At 41.0% G+C, this 19,994-nt stretch overlaps 1 protein-coding gene across 1 annotated transcript in view; it reads right to left on the bottom strand.

The window, feature by feature from the left end:
• Nucleotides 1-42: 42 nt before the first annotated feature.
• The window catches only part of LOC116957569 (guanylate-binding protein 3-like), a 45,191-nt gene continuing 25,239 nt past the window's right edge, over nt 43-19,994 (bottom strand). The window contains exons 6-10 of the mRNA XM_032979806.2: nt 16,904-17,184; nt 14,301-14,507; nt 12,502-12,604; nt 10,197-10,300; nt 43-6,290 (exon numbers count right to left, since the gene is read on the bottom strand). Of these exons, the coding sequence (XP_032835697.2) occupies nt 6,156-6,290; nt 10,197-10,300; nt 12,502-12,604; nt 14,301-14,507; nt 16,904-17,184 (830 nt within the window). The 3' untranslated portion in view covers nt 43-6,155. The remainder of the gene's footprint in view (nt 6,291-10,196; nt 10,301-12,501; nt 12,605-14,300; nt 14,508-16,903; nt 17,185-19,994) is intronic.

Raw genomic sequence — 19,994 nt, 5'->3', positions numbered from 1 at the left:
ATTATTTTATTCTCATTCTACGTGACTTTACCGAAAGAACCAAAGAAGATGAATCATTGCAGTCACGAAAGCTTTAAATCGAAATTTAGCTCTCAGCATATTTACTCCCAACCACCAATTGCTATACCAATAACAAGGACCATCACTGCCAGGTGTTTTTATCTTAATTCGGGGTCACAGTCCCCTGCCATCTGGAACACCATCCCGCTACACATTTTCAGCAGAACTAAATCTATGGATCCCGATGTGCCGTGTATGGAAAGCAAGGTAAATAATACAGAGCCAGCGTTGATGACCAAAACTATGGTGAAAATGCCATTTTAAAGAGGTGAGTTTTCAGGGCAAGATTTTAATAGCTCTAAAGATTATGATTGCTTTATTGTCAGAGGCAATGCATTCCATAATCTTGGAGCTGCACTGGCAAAAGCCCGATCACCCCAGAAACGGAGCCTTGACCAATCTGATGCCGGTGGCTGATGCTCTGGGTTTCCAGGTGTTTGCCACGTGCTATGTGTGCGTGTGTTTAGTGTGAGGAATGCGTAGCCTTCCGGCACCCGCATAACGTGGGCATCACAGAAAACTTACGTAAAGTGCATTGCATTTAAAAACATTTTTAAAACAATCTTTATTCGTGCTGGAAGCAGAGCAAAATACACAACTGATTGCACAAATTTGTGAATACTCAATCACAAAGATGTGGGAAAGTGATATCGTCAAACTCTTCATATCATCCGAATTCCGATCGTATCATAAAACATTGGTAACGGAACCCTACCACTATATGCTATGGTATAATAAGACGCACTTTATTTCAAAGCAATTTTTTTGGGGATCATAGAATTCCATTATAATCAATGACGTCCGCATTCATCTTCTAGAATATAGGTATCCACAGCAATGCCATTGCCAAAGTACACATTTTTTACATTAAATTTATCATAGGGGCAATTCAGGTGAATAAACATTTTTTGCAGATTGAAAGGGTTACAATTTATATGGACCTAGCGCCTCTTTATTGATATAAAGTTGGGGCTGTCTTAGCGCTGAATTTAACATTTTATTACGATTGGAATGGTTTTGAAGCAAGATTGTAGATTCCCTTTCATCTCTTACTGTTATAATAACGACACGTGCAGTCCAAAGCAACAGGCATGGATTATAATTGTTTGAGGTTAATTTTGCAGTGGCCTCTAATCCTATATCACTGGCGAGGCGTCAAAGCAACTAGGGGAGCCTTGTTCAAATCAGCATGTGAGAACGTCTGCAGCCAGTCCCTGTGTAGCCCCTGGCTATGGAACGCTCTTCCACGAGATATCAGAGTCTCTGAGTCTGTGGACATTCGTTAAAACACATCCTAAAACCAACGTATACGCTTCTGCTTATTTAACCTTTAGTTCATTTCGTAAATGGTTTCTTAAAAAGTATCTATAATATATTTGCTATGCGTCTGAGTGTCTGCTGCCGCTGCTGTGTCCTGTGCAGCACTTTGAGATCCTTTACAAAAAGCGCTATATGAATGTAATTATTATTATTTATTATTAGTCCTCATGGAACTCATATATATTAGCCTAAGGAGATGGCACAAGTATATACATTGCTGCACGGAGCATAATCGGGCTAATAATACTCAGACAACCACGTAATTGCCCAACATTGATTGTCGTAAAGGAATGATCTATAATCGAGGTTTTTGGATTCGATCACGTAAATACAAATGCGTCGTTAAACCCGCCACCACCAGACGCAGCCAATCAGTAAGGTTTGTCACGTAAACAAAACATGCCAATTCCTTACTAGTTCAGCATTAACCAGTGTGTTTGGAGCAAAAACCCACAGCATTTACAATTCGAGTACGACATTTCGCCGTTAATTTGGAATTAATTAAAAATAATAACATTGCAGTACATGCAATTAAGTGACTTTAGGCAGTATTAGTTTTTACCATAGCATAAGCTAAATTGCCACTGTACATATATGGTTATTTTAGTACATACATTCCTGTAAATAATGCATTTTAGTAGAAATTGGACGAACCAAAGAAGGGAATATGAAAGGATCTCTGCTCGTGAGTAAAACCATATTATGTGAGCAGTAATGGATGCGTATAAGTATATTGTACACGTATCGTGAAAAGTCGTGCCAGGTACTTCACGGACTAAACAGAGTCGTGAGGCTGAGTTGCGGAGAAAGCCGTTTGAGTCGACTCTAAGGTGGACTGAGTGGACTGTGGGTAACTCATCAGGCTGACAGCCATCACCGTCAGCGGCTCGATTTTAGATTGATTGATTTACAGGAAAGTGGTCGCACATACTCATCCAGCGAACACGACGTTCTGCTTACACGCGAAGAGGGAGGCATTAACGGGAGTTTGGGTTGAGCAAGTAACCTGTGTCAAAGTTGTGCTGTGTTATGTTTGGTGTACGTGTGGTTGTGTGTGTTGGTGAGTGGGGAACGGTAGTATAGCAATTAACGTGCCGCACCACAAATCTGTTTACCCGAGTTCGATTCCCACTCACGGCCAACACCAGTGAACATTATCTGAACTTGTTCTGGGCCTCCCCATAGGTCAACTCAGCTTCATATGAGGACCTGGTGCGGTGTGTAAACATCGTCACTGGGGAGACAAAAGCGGCCGGGCGTGCTGCTAGCCACCCACCCCCTCATGTGTCGTGCCAGCCTTCATAGGTGCTCGCTAATAGCATTTGCCCCAACAGTCTTTGAGTCTGTACGGGGATCTGTCTGTGTGTGTTGGTGTTAAATTGTCTGTTGCTTCATGAGCAGAAAATGAGTTAGACTGGCTAGTTTTGATTGCTGGCTACGTACGGTGTGAAAGAAGTTCAAAATACACAAACGACTATAAACTACACTATTTTACACTACACCTAACACTACCTCCAATTAGAATGGTTTTCTACGTATGGTGCGAAAGAAGCACAACATACAAACATATATATGCCCACACACGCTGTGACCTGCTCCACCACGTGACAACCATCCTAAGAATGGCGAACCTCCCAACATCAGCTATTCACCGTAGTCTTCCACAAGACATTTCTCCCCATCTTACAGCTGTGCATTCTAGATCATATTTCAGAATGAGGGCTCTCTGTAACTATATATTAACCACGTGGAGGGCAGAAGACCACCACCGGTTGTTCATAATACATCTTGCAGAAGTCTCAATTGTTAAAGCAGCACGCTCATAATCATATTTTTGGAAGTCGCCTCTCCATAAGTCCCTTTTCCAGAGCGTAACAAAACTTAAAAATCCACAAGCCAAGAGACTCGGAACAATCGACAATAATTACAATGTATAAAGCAACCTTAAAAAAATCGTTCTGAGGGGCGCAATGCATGGGAAGGTGGAAATCGTTTAAGATCAAACAATGAAAGAAGAAGTCAGAAATACGTTTGAGAATAACTAAACAAAGAAAGCCATTGTTTTAAGTCGAGATGTGAAGATCTGCAAGTGTCCCAGAAGTCCCCTGACCTCGAAGGGGCAAGGAGTTCCAAAGTTTAGGCGACGCAATTGCAAAGGCCCCGTCATCACCCCCCACGTGTGAAGCCTGGAGGCCGTGATGCCAGTGAGCAATGTACAATGTGAGGAACTTAATGATCTTGATGGAATATATAATGGCTGAAGCAGGTTATGGATATAGGTAGGAGAAAGTCCATTTAAGGTCTTGAATACCAGCAACACAATCTTAAAATCAATACGGGTATATATTTTTTTATGCAATGCATTTTTTAAACAATTATTTTTTAAATCTAGATATGAAGCTTTCGTGACTGCAGGAATCTATAATCTTTGGTTCTTTCGGTAAAGTCATCAGGTGGGATGATGGATGCTTGTGTTGCGCCCGAAACGTCGTGATTTATTTTATTTTATACCTACGTGACTTTACCGAAAGAACCAAAGAGTAATTGTTTTTTTCCTTCGTCTTCTTAAATACCAATAGAAATCAGGACTTACCGGAAAAGAAATGTGATAACCATATTGTGGTTAAATGGAAACACACTTGTATCCCTCATTCACAATTTTAAAATGATTTGGCGTCAGATTGCATGAGTTGACCCTCATCCAACTAACACGGCTAATTCATAATGTTGTCAAGTGAAAAACGTGGCCAATTTATGCATAACCCCTTGAGCACAACATTTGGAGATGTTGTCGGAGAGTAATCTCATGACATTTAACAATGGGGTGCAGATGTTTTCCTTGATAGTTACAATCATCATCATCAATAAAATACTAATTTATGAAGTGCCCTTGAACAATCGTTCTCAGCAGTTGTCAGATTTGCAAAAATGTCCTCCCGCCACTGTCATTAATTTGCGCCAAGAGGAACGAGGGAGTGATATTTAGATGTTAATGTAATTGTTTGTATTATGCTATATTAAATTACTCCTTGGTTCTTTCGGTAAAGTCACGTAGATATAAAATGTATGAATCACGACGTTTCTATCGCAACACAAGCAACCGTTATCAGGTGAGACCAACACAGCAGAACTGCTGACGAAAGAGACAGAGCTGCTGCAACAAGAGGTTGTATCTTTAAATTTTCTATCTACGTGACGTTATCGAAAGAACCAAAGAGTATGGATTCTTGCATTCATGAAAGCTTCAAATCTATATTAACTTGTAAAATATTATTACGTTTGATCTGGTATTATGAAGGTAAATACGTATATACATCTTCTCCAGGTGGTCTCCAGTGCCCAGAGGCACATTTCTTGCAGTATTGTTGCAAATTATTAGAAGTGTTAACAATTTTTGGAAGCACCCTGTATATACTTCCGTGGTGAAACGAGTTGGTCATAATTATTAGATGGTATTATAAATTATAATACATGTGAGATATGTGAATACACTGTACATTTTATTTCAATGGTGATTGTCCTTGATCAAAGTTACTTATTTATACTAACTGCTAATGTTTTAATCATGATGTGCTCGTTTTAAAAATTGTAAATACACATTTTGATGAAGATTGTCACGTAATTATTTAACTATGCATTTCCAAAGTCGTGATCAGCTTATAGCTGTCTGCTCAATTGCATTTTAAGTTTATATCTCTCAGTTTCAATTAATTCTCTAATTAGTCATGACGAATAGCAATTAACCATAATAAAGGGTTTTTTTGGTCACATCGCGCGAATATAAATGCGTCAGTACACCCACCACCACCCGACACAGCCAGTTAGTTAGGGTTGTCACGTAAACAAAACATGCCAATTCGTTATTAGTTCAGGACAAATCGAGTATCCACAACATGAACAGCCTCATCAGGTGGCAGCCAGAGTTGTGGAGAAATCCCTCCTCCTGTTTCGGTCTTAAATAGACAGGAGGGGATAAATCTGATATCGTCAATTGTCAGCCAACAGGTGCAAAGACCAGAGGGGGGAGGGGAATGTATTCACATAAAATGCACTGGATACCTTTTACCCGGTTGGGTTATTCATAGGCTAATCAACATACATAATGTGCATGCACAATACGCATGTGCGAGTCACATAAAATTTGTTTCCGTTTTCTAGTTTTCGTCTTAGCAGAGTTTTTGCAGAGAACGTCGACGTCACCAACATCAATTGAATGTCCTGCCCGATCGTAGGCGGGCACAAATTTGACGACATCACACCACCATCCCTAATTGAGTCCCCGAGACTGGAGAACATCTTCACAATTGTGGCCAATTGATCCATAATAGAGGTTTTAGGGTTAGATCTGTTTGATGCTGTTTGTATCAATCAGATAGACGTCCAACAATCCCTCGTGGTGGTGGTGCTGCTGTTGCTGAAGCAGCGTTCATTGTTGGCACGTTTGTTCAGTTGGCCGTGTCGTTGTGATGGAAGGTCTATGGCACGCATTTAAATTACGTGATATGACCCAAAAACCTAATATGACGAAAGATAATATATTGATCGTGAAAGCCCACGTGTTCAACTTACTGGTGATTCCTTCTTGGTTTGTGGGATGAGCAGGGCTGGCCTTATAATTAAATACTAAAGTATGCCCTGGCCCGTGTAAACGTTTCACGATGCTCTCTCTGTATTCTCCAGATTATGACATTTGAAAAACATATACACGCCAAAGTTTTTTGGGTGCATCTTACTTTGTAGAGCGTCTTATAATCCAGATTGATATATATGTGGTGTCAACAGATCACGCACTTTGATTTATTCTTCACACTGTCCATCTCTTTCTGGTGAGTCTTCTGAATCTCCTTAATGTTCTCATCCGTGTGTTTCTGGATGTTAATCAGATTGTCGTTGAACATCCTGATGATGAACTGCACACGCACACACGTGGAGACAACGGATGACTTCACTCACTCCCTCATGGTGGTGGTGTATTCCAGAGAGCCTCGCTATCTTTATGCCCAATATCCGGCTTACCCCCGAGTCCGTCTTCGAGAGGTGTCACTGTTATCATTAATGATTGAGGGTGTGCATGTAAGTGGCGTTTTCTTCAATCCATCAACAACTCAAAGTGCCTGATGTACAGTTGATCATCGATTATCCGGCTTCCAACATTATCCGACGGCCCCGGGCTGATCCGGCAAAACCGCTCCAAATGTTGTCAACATACTACAAGAGAGTGACCTAGCGGTCTCTTTGTCCAATAACTGTCTCACGTGACGGAGTGCCCGGATGTGGTCGTTGCAATTGTGGCAGATGTTTTTTTTACATGACATTTGAGATTAAGATTTTTGTCAAACATTATCCAAATTATCATCACAGACTCAGACATAGTCACCAGTGCACCAGCGACAGAAATAGGCTGCATATTCGTCCTCGTTATTTGCAAAGCTGAGCCGAAAATGAAAATTACCTCTGATTTGTTTACAGAAAAAAAAAACAAGTTCATATTGCATCCGGGTACCTATTGAAGGTCGATGTGTTATGTGGCACTAATTTCACGTAGACAATTGCATCTTCAGCATCTTTGTGGTGCTGGATTCTGTGGCTTGTTATGAGGCGAGCATTGGGTGACACGAATGTAGAAAACAGCAGAGGGCTGTGACCAATGTGCCCTGAGGAACTTCAGTTTTATAGATACAGTTGGGGGACAGAAACTTCACGGATTTTAACGAACTGAGTTCGCCTGGGAAGATACGGCTCTACCCATCCCAGTGCTAGTGTTGTATATTTTGCTTTACCAAAAAAATATTAATAGTGATACTGCCTATTTTTAATGTAATCATTCTTTTCTCATATGTCTGGATTTAGCTCGTTCTAAAAAAAACCGCAGTAATGGAGGCCTGTGAACTCCTCCCTTGAGTATTTTGTCGTACATGTTATGTATATCGTTTATTGTTAAATTTAAAATCACAGTTCCTATGATTATTGTTGTTACATTGTTTTTATAGCTTTATTTTGGTGATTCGAAAACATATGGTTAATCAAAATTGTTTTATGATTGTTGTTGTTGTTGGTTTGCACCACATTGATTTTTGCACACAACGTTTTAATACGTTTTTTTTGCGTGGAATATTTGCTGGTTTATTCCAGGATGTTTCTGTTACGCGTTGTCGCTTTAAGATGTTCTGTGTTCAAATTTTGTTTGTTGCGGTTGCACCCGACTTAAGAGCCGCATGGCTCACAGGGCTATACCTACAAATGGGGTTTGGCCAGGAGATGTCATGGACACCTGTCCCCCCGGAGCCTCTGGCACAAGCTTCATTCGATTTTTATTCCGTGGTATTGTGATAATTTATTTGAAGGTGCAGGGGATACCAGCATCTTGCACCCGTCCAGAGACCCCATTTGGCTGCTGTGGTGGCTACAAATGCCATGAGGGGAATAGCTAATATAAATTGACCCTCTCCCCACGGCACTGCTCATCACAGTGTTGCTGTCCGGTACCAACGAGGAGTTAGGGGGTTTTAAATTTTGATTTAAAGCTTTCGTGACTGCAGTAATTCATATTCTTAGTTTTTTCGGTAAAGTCACGTTGAAGAGAAACAACAAAATAACAAAATATATATAAAACAATAAAAAAATTCTCACGACGTTTCGACCATAACTCAAACGGTCATCATCAGGTGTGTCGGTTTGCATAAATTTATTTTTAAACGCGTGACGCCAACGTTTTTTTTTATAAATAAATGTGCCGTTTAAAAATAAATTTATGCAAACCGACACACCTGATGATGACCGTTTGAGTTATGGTCGAAACGTCGTGAGAATTTTTTTTATTGTTTTATATATATTTTGTTATTTTGTTGTTTCTCTTCAACGTGACTTTACCGAAAAAACTAAGAATATATATAGTTAGGGGGTTGTTTGGCACACATTCATACCCCGACACAACACATAAAAACACACACAAAGCCTCACACACATTAATCATGAATGTTTAACACACGTGCTAATTACACTTAAAGCACATGTTTAGTTAATTATACTTAATCACGTAAATTTAAATTTTGATTTTAAGCTTTCGTGACTGCAGTAATTCATATGTTGGTTTTTCACACCTGATGATGACCGTTTGCGTTATGGTCGAAACGTCGTGAGAATTTTTTATTGTTTTATATATATTGTATTATTTTATTGTTTCCCTTCAACGTGACTTTACCGAAAGAGCTAAGAATACATGAATTTATATTACTACATTGAATGTATTATGTTATCATATTTCTTTTTTTCCATCACAAAATATACAACACTAGGCATTCTGTTGACGACCCATCATTTAGTTTTCAATATGAAAACAACTTAATAATTAATTTAAACTAAAATTATTCATCTTTTCAAGGAAATTACAAAAAAAAAATCTTCCGCATGTTGGAATGACTGGAGAGGTGATGTGCAGGTGTTGCTGCTGCACTGCAGAGACACCGTGATCCTGTCATGGGTGCTTCTTGTTGGATGATGATCTCATGGCACGTGGACGTAGTGAAATTTAACTAATGCAGAAATTCGATTTAATCCATTGAAAAGTGCCCACAGTTTGGCAAATGCTTCAACGCGAACTTTAGCAAAACCAAACCTTCGTACATCGAGGGATACCTGTATATATTCACGTACACACAAAGACAAATATTATCCAAAAGCAGTGGTTCTTAACCTTTGCTGCAGCCTGCACCCTTTTGGTTCTCAGAAATGGCATCTCGAATCCCCAGGGGTTATGTGGACCCCAGGTTAAGAACCACTGTCCTAAAGCATTAAGAGAAAGTTGGGGCAAGTTGCGTTTAGAGTATATGGCCGCTATATATTTCCACGTGATAAGCCACTTCATTGAGCTATCATTTGTGGCCAGGTCGCTTCTGAAAAAAAAACGATAGAGCGCAGTGGACCCTACTTGGTAAAATTAAATTTTAAAAATAGTAAAAACCTGTGGCTTTCCAGACTAATTTTATCCCATCAACATTTGTTTAAGTGAACAAACTCTGGACGGGTTTTGATCTTATAGTTCTCATCATCAGCGCAAGGCTTGTTAAACAAATCCTGCATGGTAGATGTTATCTGCAAAAGAACTCCACGATAAAACTATTGCAGGGACATGCCATTTTAGTCTTGACGAAACCAAGTACGAGTGATACGGTATACGACATCAAAACCAGATGGATGGATAGATTCGTTACACATGTATGGGTTAAAGATCGAGAAGGCACAGGACTGAGATTGAATGAAGCAGCGACATTGGCTTTGGAAAGATAAGCATCACATACATTAATTTGGCCCCATTGTCGATAATGAGTTGACTGAAGAGACATGATGATGATATGAGTGGTGAAATTACAGTCAACCCTTCTGCATCGCGACTTTCCCCATCGCAGTTTCGATATATCGCAGGGTAGGCATAAGAAATTAAATGGGAATTTTTGGGGAGTTTTTTTAAGTTTTGTGAAGGCCGCAGACGACACGCAAAAAGTTTAGTAACTCATACATTAATAAAATGTATGTACAGTATTATATAATATTAATGTATTTCATCTTTTAATACCATAAATATACGCAATTTTTTAAAGTTGCATTTTGCAAAAAGTTAAAAGTTTGCGACAAGAAAGCAAAACCAGCAGACTACACGCAAAGGTTGGAAATGTAGAGATAACTTTAAAAGTTTAGTATCTGGAGGTGCTCACTTCGTTCGCCAAGGGGACCAACGGGACAAAACAAATGACGCGGTTTTCCAGATCGTGGGGGGTCTGCGCCCCTAACCCCTGCAATGTGGAAGGGTCGACTGTTACCTGCTGTTGACTATTCAGGAGTGAAATATCTGCTTCCTTGGCTTTGTTTTCCATCTTCAGAGCCTCCATCTGCTGCTCATTTATCCTCTCCAAGGTCCTCCTCTCTGCAAACACAAACTCAATGCATACACACTCGGGATGGAATATCCAATTGCTTGAGTAATGAATCGCCATTGCAATTACAAGGTTCCATTAGTCGCCTAATCTCATAGCATACATTATACAGGGTGTTTCAAAAGGATGGACCCAATTTCAAAGCAGTATATTTGACGATAGCAACATGTTACAATTTCACAAATAGTTACGAACGGTTTAATGAGTAATCAAGTTTGACTAAGCATTTTATAAATGCTCTATGGGCCCTCCACAAGCTGTACGGACAACATCGACAAGATAGTTGAATTCGTCTCAAACGCCTCTCAAAGTGTCTTCTTCCACTGAAGTCACCGCTGCGGTGATTCTATTTTTGAGGTCATCCATCTTAGCCTCTAATGGTGGCACAAAAACACGTTTTTTTGTGCCACCATGCTTTTTGACATTGGCGGATTAATGCCAAAACGCCGTTGAATTGCATCTGCACCGCAATTACGGATTCAGTCTTGCTGAATAGCACAACGCAAAACGCCTTGTGTTGCGGGGTCGCCATCTTGCGAATGACTGAGGCGAGGGGCTGTTTGTCCCACCTCTGGTAATTTAGGTCACAAAACCAAAATGGTGCCAATAACTCAGAAAACGTTTAGCAAAGGACGAATATCATGGGTGTTATCCATTTATAATTTATATAATTATATTTTTGTTGGTGTTTTCAATGTATCACGATTTTAAACATGACAAAATAAATCTTGTCTTAAAGTTTTCGTGACTACAGGAATTCATATTCTTTGGGTCTTTCTGTAAAGACACGTAGATAGAAAAAATAATCACAAAATAATAAAATAACAAAAATGAAAATAAAAATAAAGTGAATAAAAAATAATAAAAATATTACGACGTTTCGTTCGCAATGCAAGCAATCGTCATTATTTTATTATTTTATTGTTATATTTTTTTCTATCTACGTAATTTTACCGAAAGACCCAAAGAATCTGACAAAATAAGGTAAAATGAGAAACAATAATCGAACGATAAGAATATTTTCCTCAATAAATTACACAATAATCATGCACCTAATATTGCACAACACACACCACAGTACTGCCACATCACGACAATCCGAGTTTAACACATCAGAGGAGGCTTTCCCGACCAATATTATCCATTATAGAAGTATTTTGGGTTATATCGCATAAATAATAATTAGAATAGCCTCATAATTTAGGTTGTAATTACCAGTGAAACGTCACGGTACTTGAATTCTAAATGTTGTAGTGGGTTTACTCTCCAACACACAACAGGTTAGTGCTGAATCAGTAACGAATCGGCTACGTTTTGTTTACTTGACAAACCCCACAAATTGCCTGTGTCGGGTGGTGGTGGCGGCAGGGCCGGATTAAGATTTCGTAGGCCCCTGGACTACAGGTACTGTGGTGCCCCCAGTAATATTTTCAAAAAGAAAACAAAGTTAAAGAAAAATAAAATGTATTTTTACAAGGCCAACAACAAATAAAATTCAGCTTTCACAAATGAAATAACCTTTCACTTAAGGAGGCCCTCCAGCTGACAGAGGCCCCTGGGCTGCAGCCCCTAAAGAACATTGTTTAATCCGGCCCTGGGTGGCGGGTTTACCGGCACATTTATATATGAGCGATTAAACCCAAAAACCTCTATTATGGATTCTAGATTTAAAGCTTTCGTGACTGCTTAAAGGTCGTGATCTAAGCGTGGCTTCTTCCACTCCAGCGCTGTCCTCCAGACAGTCTCGTCCCTTCACCTGATGAAGGCCGCTTGTGTTGTGGCCGAAACGTCGTGATTTTTTGTTATTTTACTTTCACCTACGTGACTTTACCCAATAGAACCAAAGAGTATACTCTATTATGGATCTTTAGCCTTATTTTCCTCTTTTCCTGTGCACATTCCAAGGTTTCTCAGCTATCCATTTTCTTTTGAGTTTTACTACTAAGGGTATTGTTGCTTCTGCTGTTTGCTCCACGATCCTCTTCATTGCTAATGCCTTGTTGTCCGCTGCTAAGGTGTTCTATTTTTGCCCCCCCTGATTCTATTCGATATTTTCTCTTCATGTTTCCTCCTTATCTCCCCAAAACAAGCCTCCATTACGACAGTCCGAGTAATTAATAACAAGATACAAAAATAATCATCAGACAAACTCGCGGCCTGAAAAATTATAAGTAAAGAAAAAACGGCCTACTTATTTCTTCTTGCTGAGCTTGTGTCAGTGCCTTGTCCACGACGCGGATTTGATTTGCACGATCCTTATTTTTTTCCATGAAATCTTTGTAGGCTTTGTCTTTCTGGGAGGACAGTAACAGAAAAAAACCTCAATATGCCATGCAAAAGGATACATATGCATCGACATTCAAGGAGAAAAAACGAGAGAATAAGGGGAGCGGTGAATGACACTCGCAGTCATTCATGATCATTTTAGTAAGTTTGGTATTCGCGGCACTTCTGACAGTGCAAGGCTATCAGTAAGATGCTCTGTTTCACAGACAGCTATAGTCTGCAATAGGAAAGAGAGGTTTTACTCCCCCGGGCTCCATCAAATGGGGTTGTGGATAGGAGAGGTCAATGGACACCAGTCCTTTTGGTATTCCCGTAACCTGCTCGCTCTGACATTGTCTCTTTGGTCCCCTTGGTAATGAGCAGAAAGTGCATGGCTCAGCAGCCCCGACGAACCTGCCTAGTGCCCCCTCCCACCCTCCTATTAGCCACTATGGTGGATGAGAGCGCACCGTGAAGGTCATAAGCTGACCAACATAAGCCCTTCCCTCAATGGCATTGCTTACAATGCAATGTTGCTGGCAGACACCCGCAGGTTCGGTGATGTTTTTTTGCCCCTGCGTGTACCACGGTTGCTAGGAGAAGTTAAGTACCTCGCCTTGTGTATAGGAGGTCATGGGTTCGAACCCGACTCTGGCGCCTGCTGTATATTTAGAGATTGCTTGTCTCTCTTTGCCCGTGGTCGTGTGGATTTTTCTCCAGGGTGCTCCGTTTTTCCCCTCCTCATTTAGAATCAACATCACGTGTTTAGAATATTTGTCTGTGACAAATTGCAACATAATGATAAGCTACTTCATTGGGCTATCATGCGTGATGGCCAGGTCGCTTCTGAAAAATAGCCACATAGCTCAGTGGTCCCTTACATCTGGTAAAATAAAACATTTTTTGTTGCAATAGGTTATTGCAGCAAGGCCAGCTCCTGGTGATGTCCGCACGGCACATAATAGGGGTGGTGTAGCCAGCACAAAGCCTGCCCACATCTGTCTCTCTGGTATTGATGTTTGCACGTGAAAAAGAAGATGAAGATGCAAGCACCGGGGCGGAGACAGAAAAGTAGACATAGAAATAGGTATCCATAAGATATTTTTTTGGGGGTTAGATCGCGTAAATATAAATGTGTCGTTAAACCTGCCACCACTCGACACAGCCAAACAGTAAGGTTTGTCACGTAAACAAAACGTGCTAATTCGTTACTAGCTCAGCGCTAACTGGTGTGTTGGAGAGTAAACCCACTACAACGTTAACAATTCCAGTACCGTGATGTTCCGACGGTAATTACAACCAGCCTCATCAGGTGACAGCCAGAATTGTGGAGAAATCCTCCTCCTGTCTCGGTCTTAATTAGAGCAGATAAGTGTGATGTCATCACTTGTGAGCCAATCAGGTGTCAAGTTCAGAGAGGCGGGGGGGAGTTCATGTATTCATATAAATTACAGTGGATATCCATTACTGGTTGGGTTTTCAGATATGTACACGATCTAACCCAAACAACCTCTATTATGGATAATATTGGTCGCGAAAGCCCACGACGTGTTAAATAGAAATACATATGGTTGGAAGTGGTTTAGAACAGGATATGATAGCCCGTGGAGTGGACATAGAGATGATGTCCCAGGACATGAATTAAGGTAAGAGGAGCAGCAAGAACAAACCCTACAGAACGGAGGAAACGTCAGGAAGAACATGCACATGGAGAGTGTAAGTCACCTCATCTCCTAGTCCCTCTGTAGCACGATACTCTTCGTCCAGCTTCTGCATTGCGACCTCGTATTTCTGGTAGCCCCCGAGCTGCATAAAGTCTGCGTTCATATTTTTCAACGGCTTATACAGCACCCGGAGCCGTTGCTTGGACACCGTGTACGATCGATCCGTGTTTGTTTCCTTCATCCGCTCAAACTCCTTCATCGTGAAGTTCTGTGGGACGCAGGGCGTTGTGAGAAAACGCAACATTTTCTAGTCACGGTTGAATATCTGTCGATGGCAACCTGTTACATTCGACTATGGGAGGGCTACCGTGTACATGTGCAATGGATTCCGAGAGGTGAACCCTAATAAAGAATAACAAATTATATAGTTTGACCATCGATTATCTGGCACGTGATTATCCGGCTTCCAAGATTATCCAGCGGTTCCGGGCCCAATCCGGCGAAACCATCAAATCTGCTCCAAAGGCTGTAGCCAGTGCATGACAAAAAAAGTAGCAATGCCTGATTGTCAAAAATTAGATAGAGTACATTATACACGACATACAACTTAATGCAAATACTGCACTATATAAATTTTCAATAGCTAATAACTATTGTCATAAAAAACAGAAAATATCCAGTGCGATCCAGCGAGAAATGTGCATGTAATTCACCGATCTAAAGGCTACATCAGGCCGGTGATCGTTAAACACAAGTTGGTGAAACAAAAGCGCACTAGTACTAGGTTAATCACCCTATGCAGAGCATTCGAGATTGAAGTGGGAAGTGCGATACAGTAAATACGGTAACTTTTTTCAGTATTTAGTCTATTTTGTATGTTTATTTTTGACAATTTCACGTAGTAAGTAAATAAAAAAAGCGAAAAAATACGCAAGCACAACACCTAAAAGCATCATGTCATACACACAAATATGCAAAAAAAAAGCTATTTCAAATATTGACTTAGTGATTATCCGGCGTTTGTTGAATATCTGGCGCCCCCTCCCCCCAAAGCCTGCCATGAAGAAGCGATGCCTTTGTCATCGAGCCTTCACCTCCAGTTTCCCGCAAACCTCGCATCACTACTCTCACCTTGCACTGAAGGCTCATTGTAGAACCCTACACAGCGGCGTCACTCAAAATCTGATTTGGACACCAAGGTCTCGAACTATTACAGCCTACATCACTATACACTACTCTACACTACGCTATACACTGCACTGCTATACACTGCACTATAGTATACACTGCTATATACTATACACTACACTACTATAGACTATAATATAGACTACACTATACACTACTATACTCTACACTATAGTAGACACTACACCATAACTACTATACACTACACTAAGCTGTTACAGCCTCACGTCGGTTCTCTGCTGTCGCCCCCTCGGTGTGGAACTCTCTATCCCTTTGCACATCCGCAACATCAAATTCACTATGGATTTCAACAACAAAAAACATCTAAAGGCCTCTCTGTCTTGGTCAGGCTTTGCGAGCAGCCCTGAGCTTGCCTCCGTGCCTCCTGAGTTGTTGACTCGTCTGAAAAAGGTGGCGCTTTATGTCATTATTATTATCGATGTTCTTCTGTTTAACACCCCAGCTGTTAAGGCTTGCGAGTCCCGATATAGCGTCGCTTTTTCATTGGCGAGGAAGCTGAGCGATCACAGAAGGGGGCCGAGCTGACAAGGTGGATAACCCATTACATAGCAGATTGGGTAATTTGTGGTCATTTTAAAGAGCCCGGTAAGTTAGAAGAAAAAGCAGATGCAAACAATGGGGGGCAACTCGTAGGATACTTTTGCCCAGGATCACCATCCAAACATTTTGAAACTCAACGGCTGGAAATCAGAAAAAGGAAAAGTGGGAACGGTGGAAACAGCAATGCTGCAACCCGAATTACTAATCCAGTTCAGAATCTGTCAATCTCAGATCGGTCTCTTCAGCCATCTTCGGACTCACAGATAATTATAATCCAGCTTTCCTGTGGAAATTCAATTATCCCCGATTGCTAAGAATAGCCGATGGTGACGATGATACGCTGTGCTGAAGATGGAAGAAAGTCCAAGTGCAAGACTTACACCCCCTTTGCATGGTCAGGAACCCATTTACACAGGTATCTTTCACTACAGAATGTTGTTGGCTGGGTCTAATAATATAACTCAGGTCGGCAGGTTCATGGTAGCATGACAACCAACCACTGTGCTGCTGTTCCCCAAACCTTGTGTAGAAAATATGAAATGTAAAGAAATAATGTGCGAGTTTAACCCTTTAAAATCCTGTTATATATTGCCATAGTCAGACACAGCGTGCACTTGCAATCCACATTCTATGCAATCTCCTGGAGCAGCAGTTAAAATTATGCCCAATTTTCTTAAAATATCCCACCTCTGTCCACCCAGCAGTATAAATGGGCACACCACAGTCATCGGATGGTCAGGTCGCTTAGAGTAGACATGTTTATAATCCCAGATTCTCCAAAATGTTTGCCCGGTGTGGAAGGTGACAACTACCTTCTAGAGAGTGTCCTCTGTCGGAGGCCTGTCCACCAGCAATGTTTCTAAACAAGACATTTTAGAGCTGCACCTTGACCCATTCCACCTTCACCAAACTCACCAGGAGCTCCTTCTCATGCTCGTGATTGCGGTCGAGCACAGAGCGACGGTAGAAGAGAGCCATTGCTTTCTTCGAGCACTCCTCTTGATGTCGTTGCAGTTCATTATACTCCACAGGAAGCTTGTTCAGCAGCGTCTCCATCTCTCGCTGATATACCCCCTTGGCGTCATCCATTGCCTGCATGTTGGCAAACAGCACCACTTGTTTCCGTGCACCCTCGATGCAGGCCATGTTGCCCGAACGCTGAGCCTGCACGTAAAGCTCTGCAACCTGCAGAAAGACTGACAAAAAAACAGGGAGCAAGCAAGCAATAGGGTCTTCTTAATCATCATCATTGTTATCATTTAAATGCTTTCTGACTGTGTGAAAGTATAAATTCATTAGCGCTGTCAATCTCTTTGTTTGTACGTCAGCAACAGGAGTCCATAACTATGTTAAAGAGTATCCAACTTGAATTGGTTCCATGAAAAACACCATTAATTGAAATGATTGTTAATCGAATAAGGGAAAAACATGTTAAAGGCTTAATTTGTTCCAAGACAATCGGAAGTTCACAAACCTGACCACTTGTTTTTACACCTCTTTCTTTTTTTTTCAATTATTTTTTTCATCACTTTCATTTTAGGGGCCATTGTTATTGATCTTATTTTACTTTTAAGTAAGAAAGACAGGACGCATTCTAGAGAGCTGTTTCCATGAGCAACGCACATAAATCATTGAAAAGCTCAGCCAGTTGCTCTTAAAACGCTCATAGAAGGGGCGGGTCGTTGATTGGCTAATGTCTGCTGATTCCACGTAGGAGCACTCCAATTGGCCGAAATTGGTGGCCGCATGATATCGTAAACATGTCGTGAATAGAAAACATTTATTGTAAAGAGAAATAATGGGGGACCCTTTGGGAGATGAATCGTTGATTTAAATATCGTTAATCAATGGCATAGTAAACCGAGAGATCACTGTATAAAGTTTCGTTGCCAAAACGGACGCTGATTCAGAATAGTTTTTGGGTATGTCGTAAACCCTCTTATACCCGTAGGTTGGAGAAGGGTTTCTTTTTTACACGACCTATCCATACAAATTTTTATTGATCATGAAATCCTAGTGATAACATTAAAATGAACCTGGTTGAAAATCGACCCTATTGATAATTGATTGCTATATTTTTTAGGATTAAATAAAAAATTGGTATTTATACTGTAGGAATCCGAAGAGCTATAAAGCTCTATTTTTTCAGATCTCCAGTAAGGGTGGGTCAGAACGTCACGACAACAAACAATACAAAAACATGATGGCAGTGCAAATTATAGGAAAGTTAAACATATCACTGAAAAAGGATTCAAATAAAAGTAACCTGTTTTTTTTGCTCCATAATACAGGTTTTCTTGGGTTAGATCACGTAAATATATAAATGTGTCGTTAAACCCGCCCCTGATAAAGCCTACTGAGATAATAACTTATTTTTCACAATCGACCTGATCACAAATTATAGCTCAACCAAGTTGACATTTATAGCAGCAAAATAATCTAAATAATAACACACTCTTATGCAAGCCTCCACTTGATGTCATGAATTGTGACATCATCTCTGTTTTCTCTGATGCGTTTATGGGTTGTACCATGCGTTTTTAAACATGATCTCCAGAGTTCTATTCCACGTGCTGGGGAATTAGTCCATTCATTCATTACACATATTCAGCAAACGACTGTGGCGCCATATGTTTGACCTCTTGTGACAGCATTAGAATGTTAATGTTCTCGCTGCCATACACCGGCGTCTCGAGTGATTCATTTGATTCCCGGATCACGGGGGGGGGGGGGGGGGGGGGCGGGCGGCGCCATTTCTTTAATGGTCACAGTCCACTTAGAACATCGACTGCCAATTCTAGATTTGAAACTTTCGTGACTGCAAGGATCCATACTCTTTGGTTCTATTCGGTAAAGTCACGTAGGTAAATAAAATAAAACAAAAATCACGACGTTTCGGTGATTTGTTGTCGATTTTTTTTACCTACGTGACTTTAGCGAATAGAACCTAAGAGTATCGACTGCCAACTCAAGTTGCGCTACTTTCTGGAGTTTTCACACCAAGACAGGGCGATGCTATCAAAAAAGTTACCGCCATCTCACTCAAACTTACAGTAAACTCTCAGTTGCTAGGATAAAAATATCATAGATGCAATGGTGCCAAGAAGGCGTCTTTGGCATCACATGTGGAAGGACTGCAGCTGATCTAAACCTGCTTGACGTAATGCCAACGCTTCTGCACCATACAACAAAACTGACAAAACACAGCACTGGTAGAATCTCAATCTGGTGGCCAGATGGGGATCAGACAATTAATTATTCTTGAGGCCAGGCCGATCCGGTGCCTGACATCAGGTGTACATCATCCATCAGTAGTCTATGTAGATTCTAGGTAGACATATTCCTCCACTGCTTTGACAGAGTTGCCATTGATTACGAATAGTGCTTATAGAGAACTGGAGCCCAAGTTCTGGACTTTTGTTTTCTGCCATGCAAAATGTATCCCATTTTTCTCGCATGGTTGTGGAATTATTGGAGGACTACTGTGAATGTTTCAGGCTTTTCAACAAACAAGGCTGCAAGATCAGCAAGGTCTAGGTTAGTGAAGTGGTGCTGGTAAATCTTGACTCCAAGGTCGTGGGCCATGTTTTCAAAGATCAAGTTGATCACGCAAAAGAAGAGCACCGTGTGAAGACGTATCCTTGACGTACTCTAAATGTGGTTTCAAATCGTGACGTAAGTCTGGACCCAACACGTACCCTTGCGCTTATGTCTTGCATGCACATCTTTCAAGGCAGACCAGAGGGCATATCGATACACGGAGTTAAATGTCGCCTTCAAATAATTGTAAGCAACATGCAATGGGTGGTTGAACTCATGGTGCAGTTCTGCAAGTAGGCAGAGTGCAAGCACAGCATCCATCGTAGCTCAACCAACTGTGAATCCCGATTGCTGTAGGCGATGGTGTTTTTATCAGGAGTGATTGCAGCCTGCCCACAAGTAATTGTGCCAAAAATTTTTCCGGTACTGAAAGTAGGGATGTCCACCACCTCCTGTGAGACGTTGG

Source organism: Petromyzon marinus, chromosome 77 (genome assembly GCF_048934315.1).
Source record: "Petromyzon marinus isolate PM22_M1 ecotype Great Lakes invasive population chromosome 77, UKy_Petmar_22M1.pri1.0, whole genome shotgun sequence".
In the NCBI taxonomy this organism is placed as follows: domain Eukaryota; kingdom Metazoa; phylum Chordata; class Hyperoartia; order Petromyzontiformes; family Petromyzontidae; genus Petromyzon; species Petromyzon marinus.
This window is presented reverse-complemented; position numbering and strand designations above follow the sequence as displayed.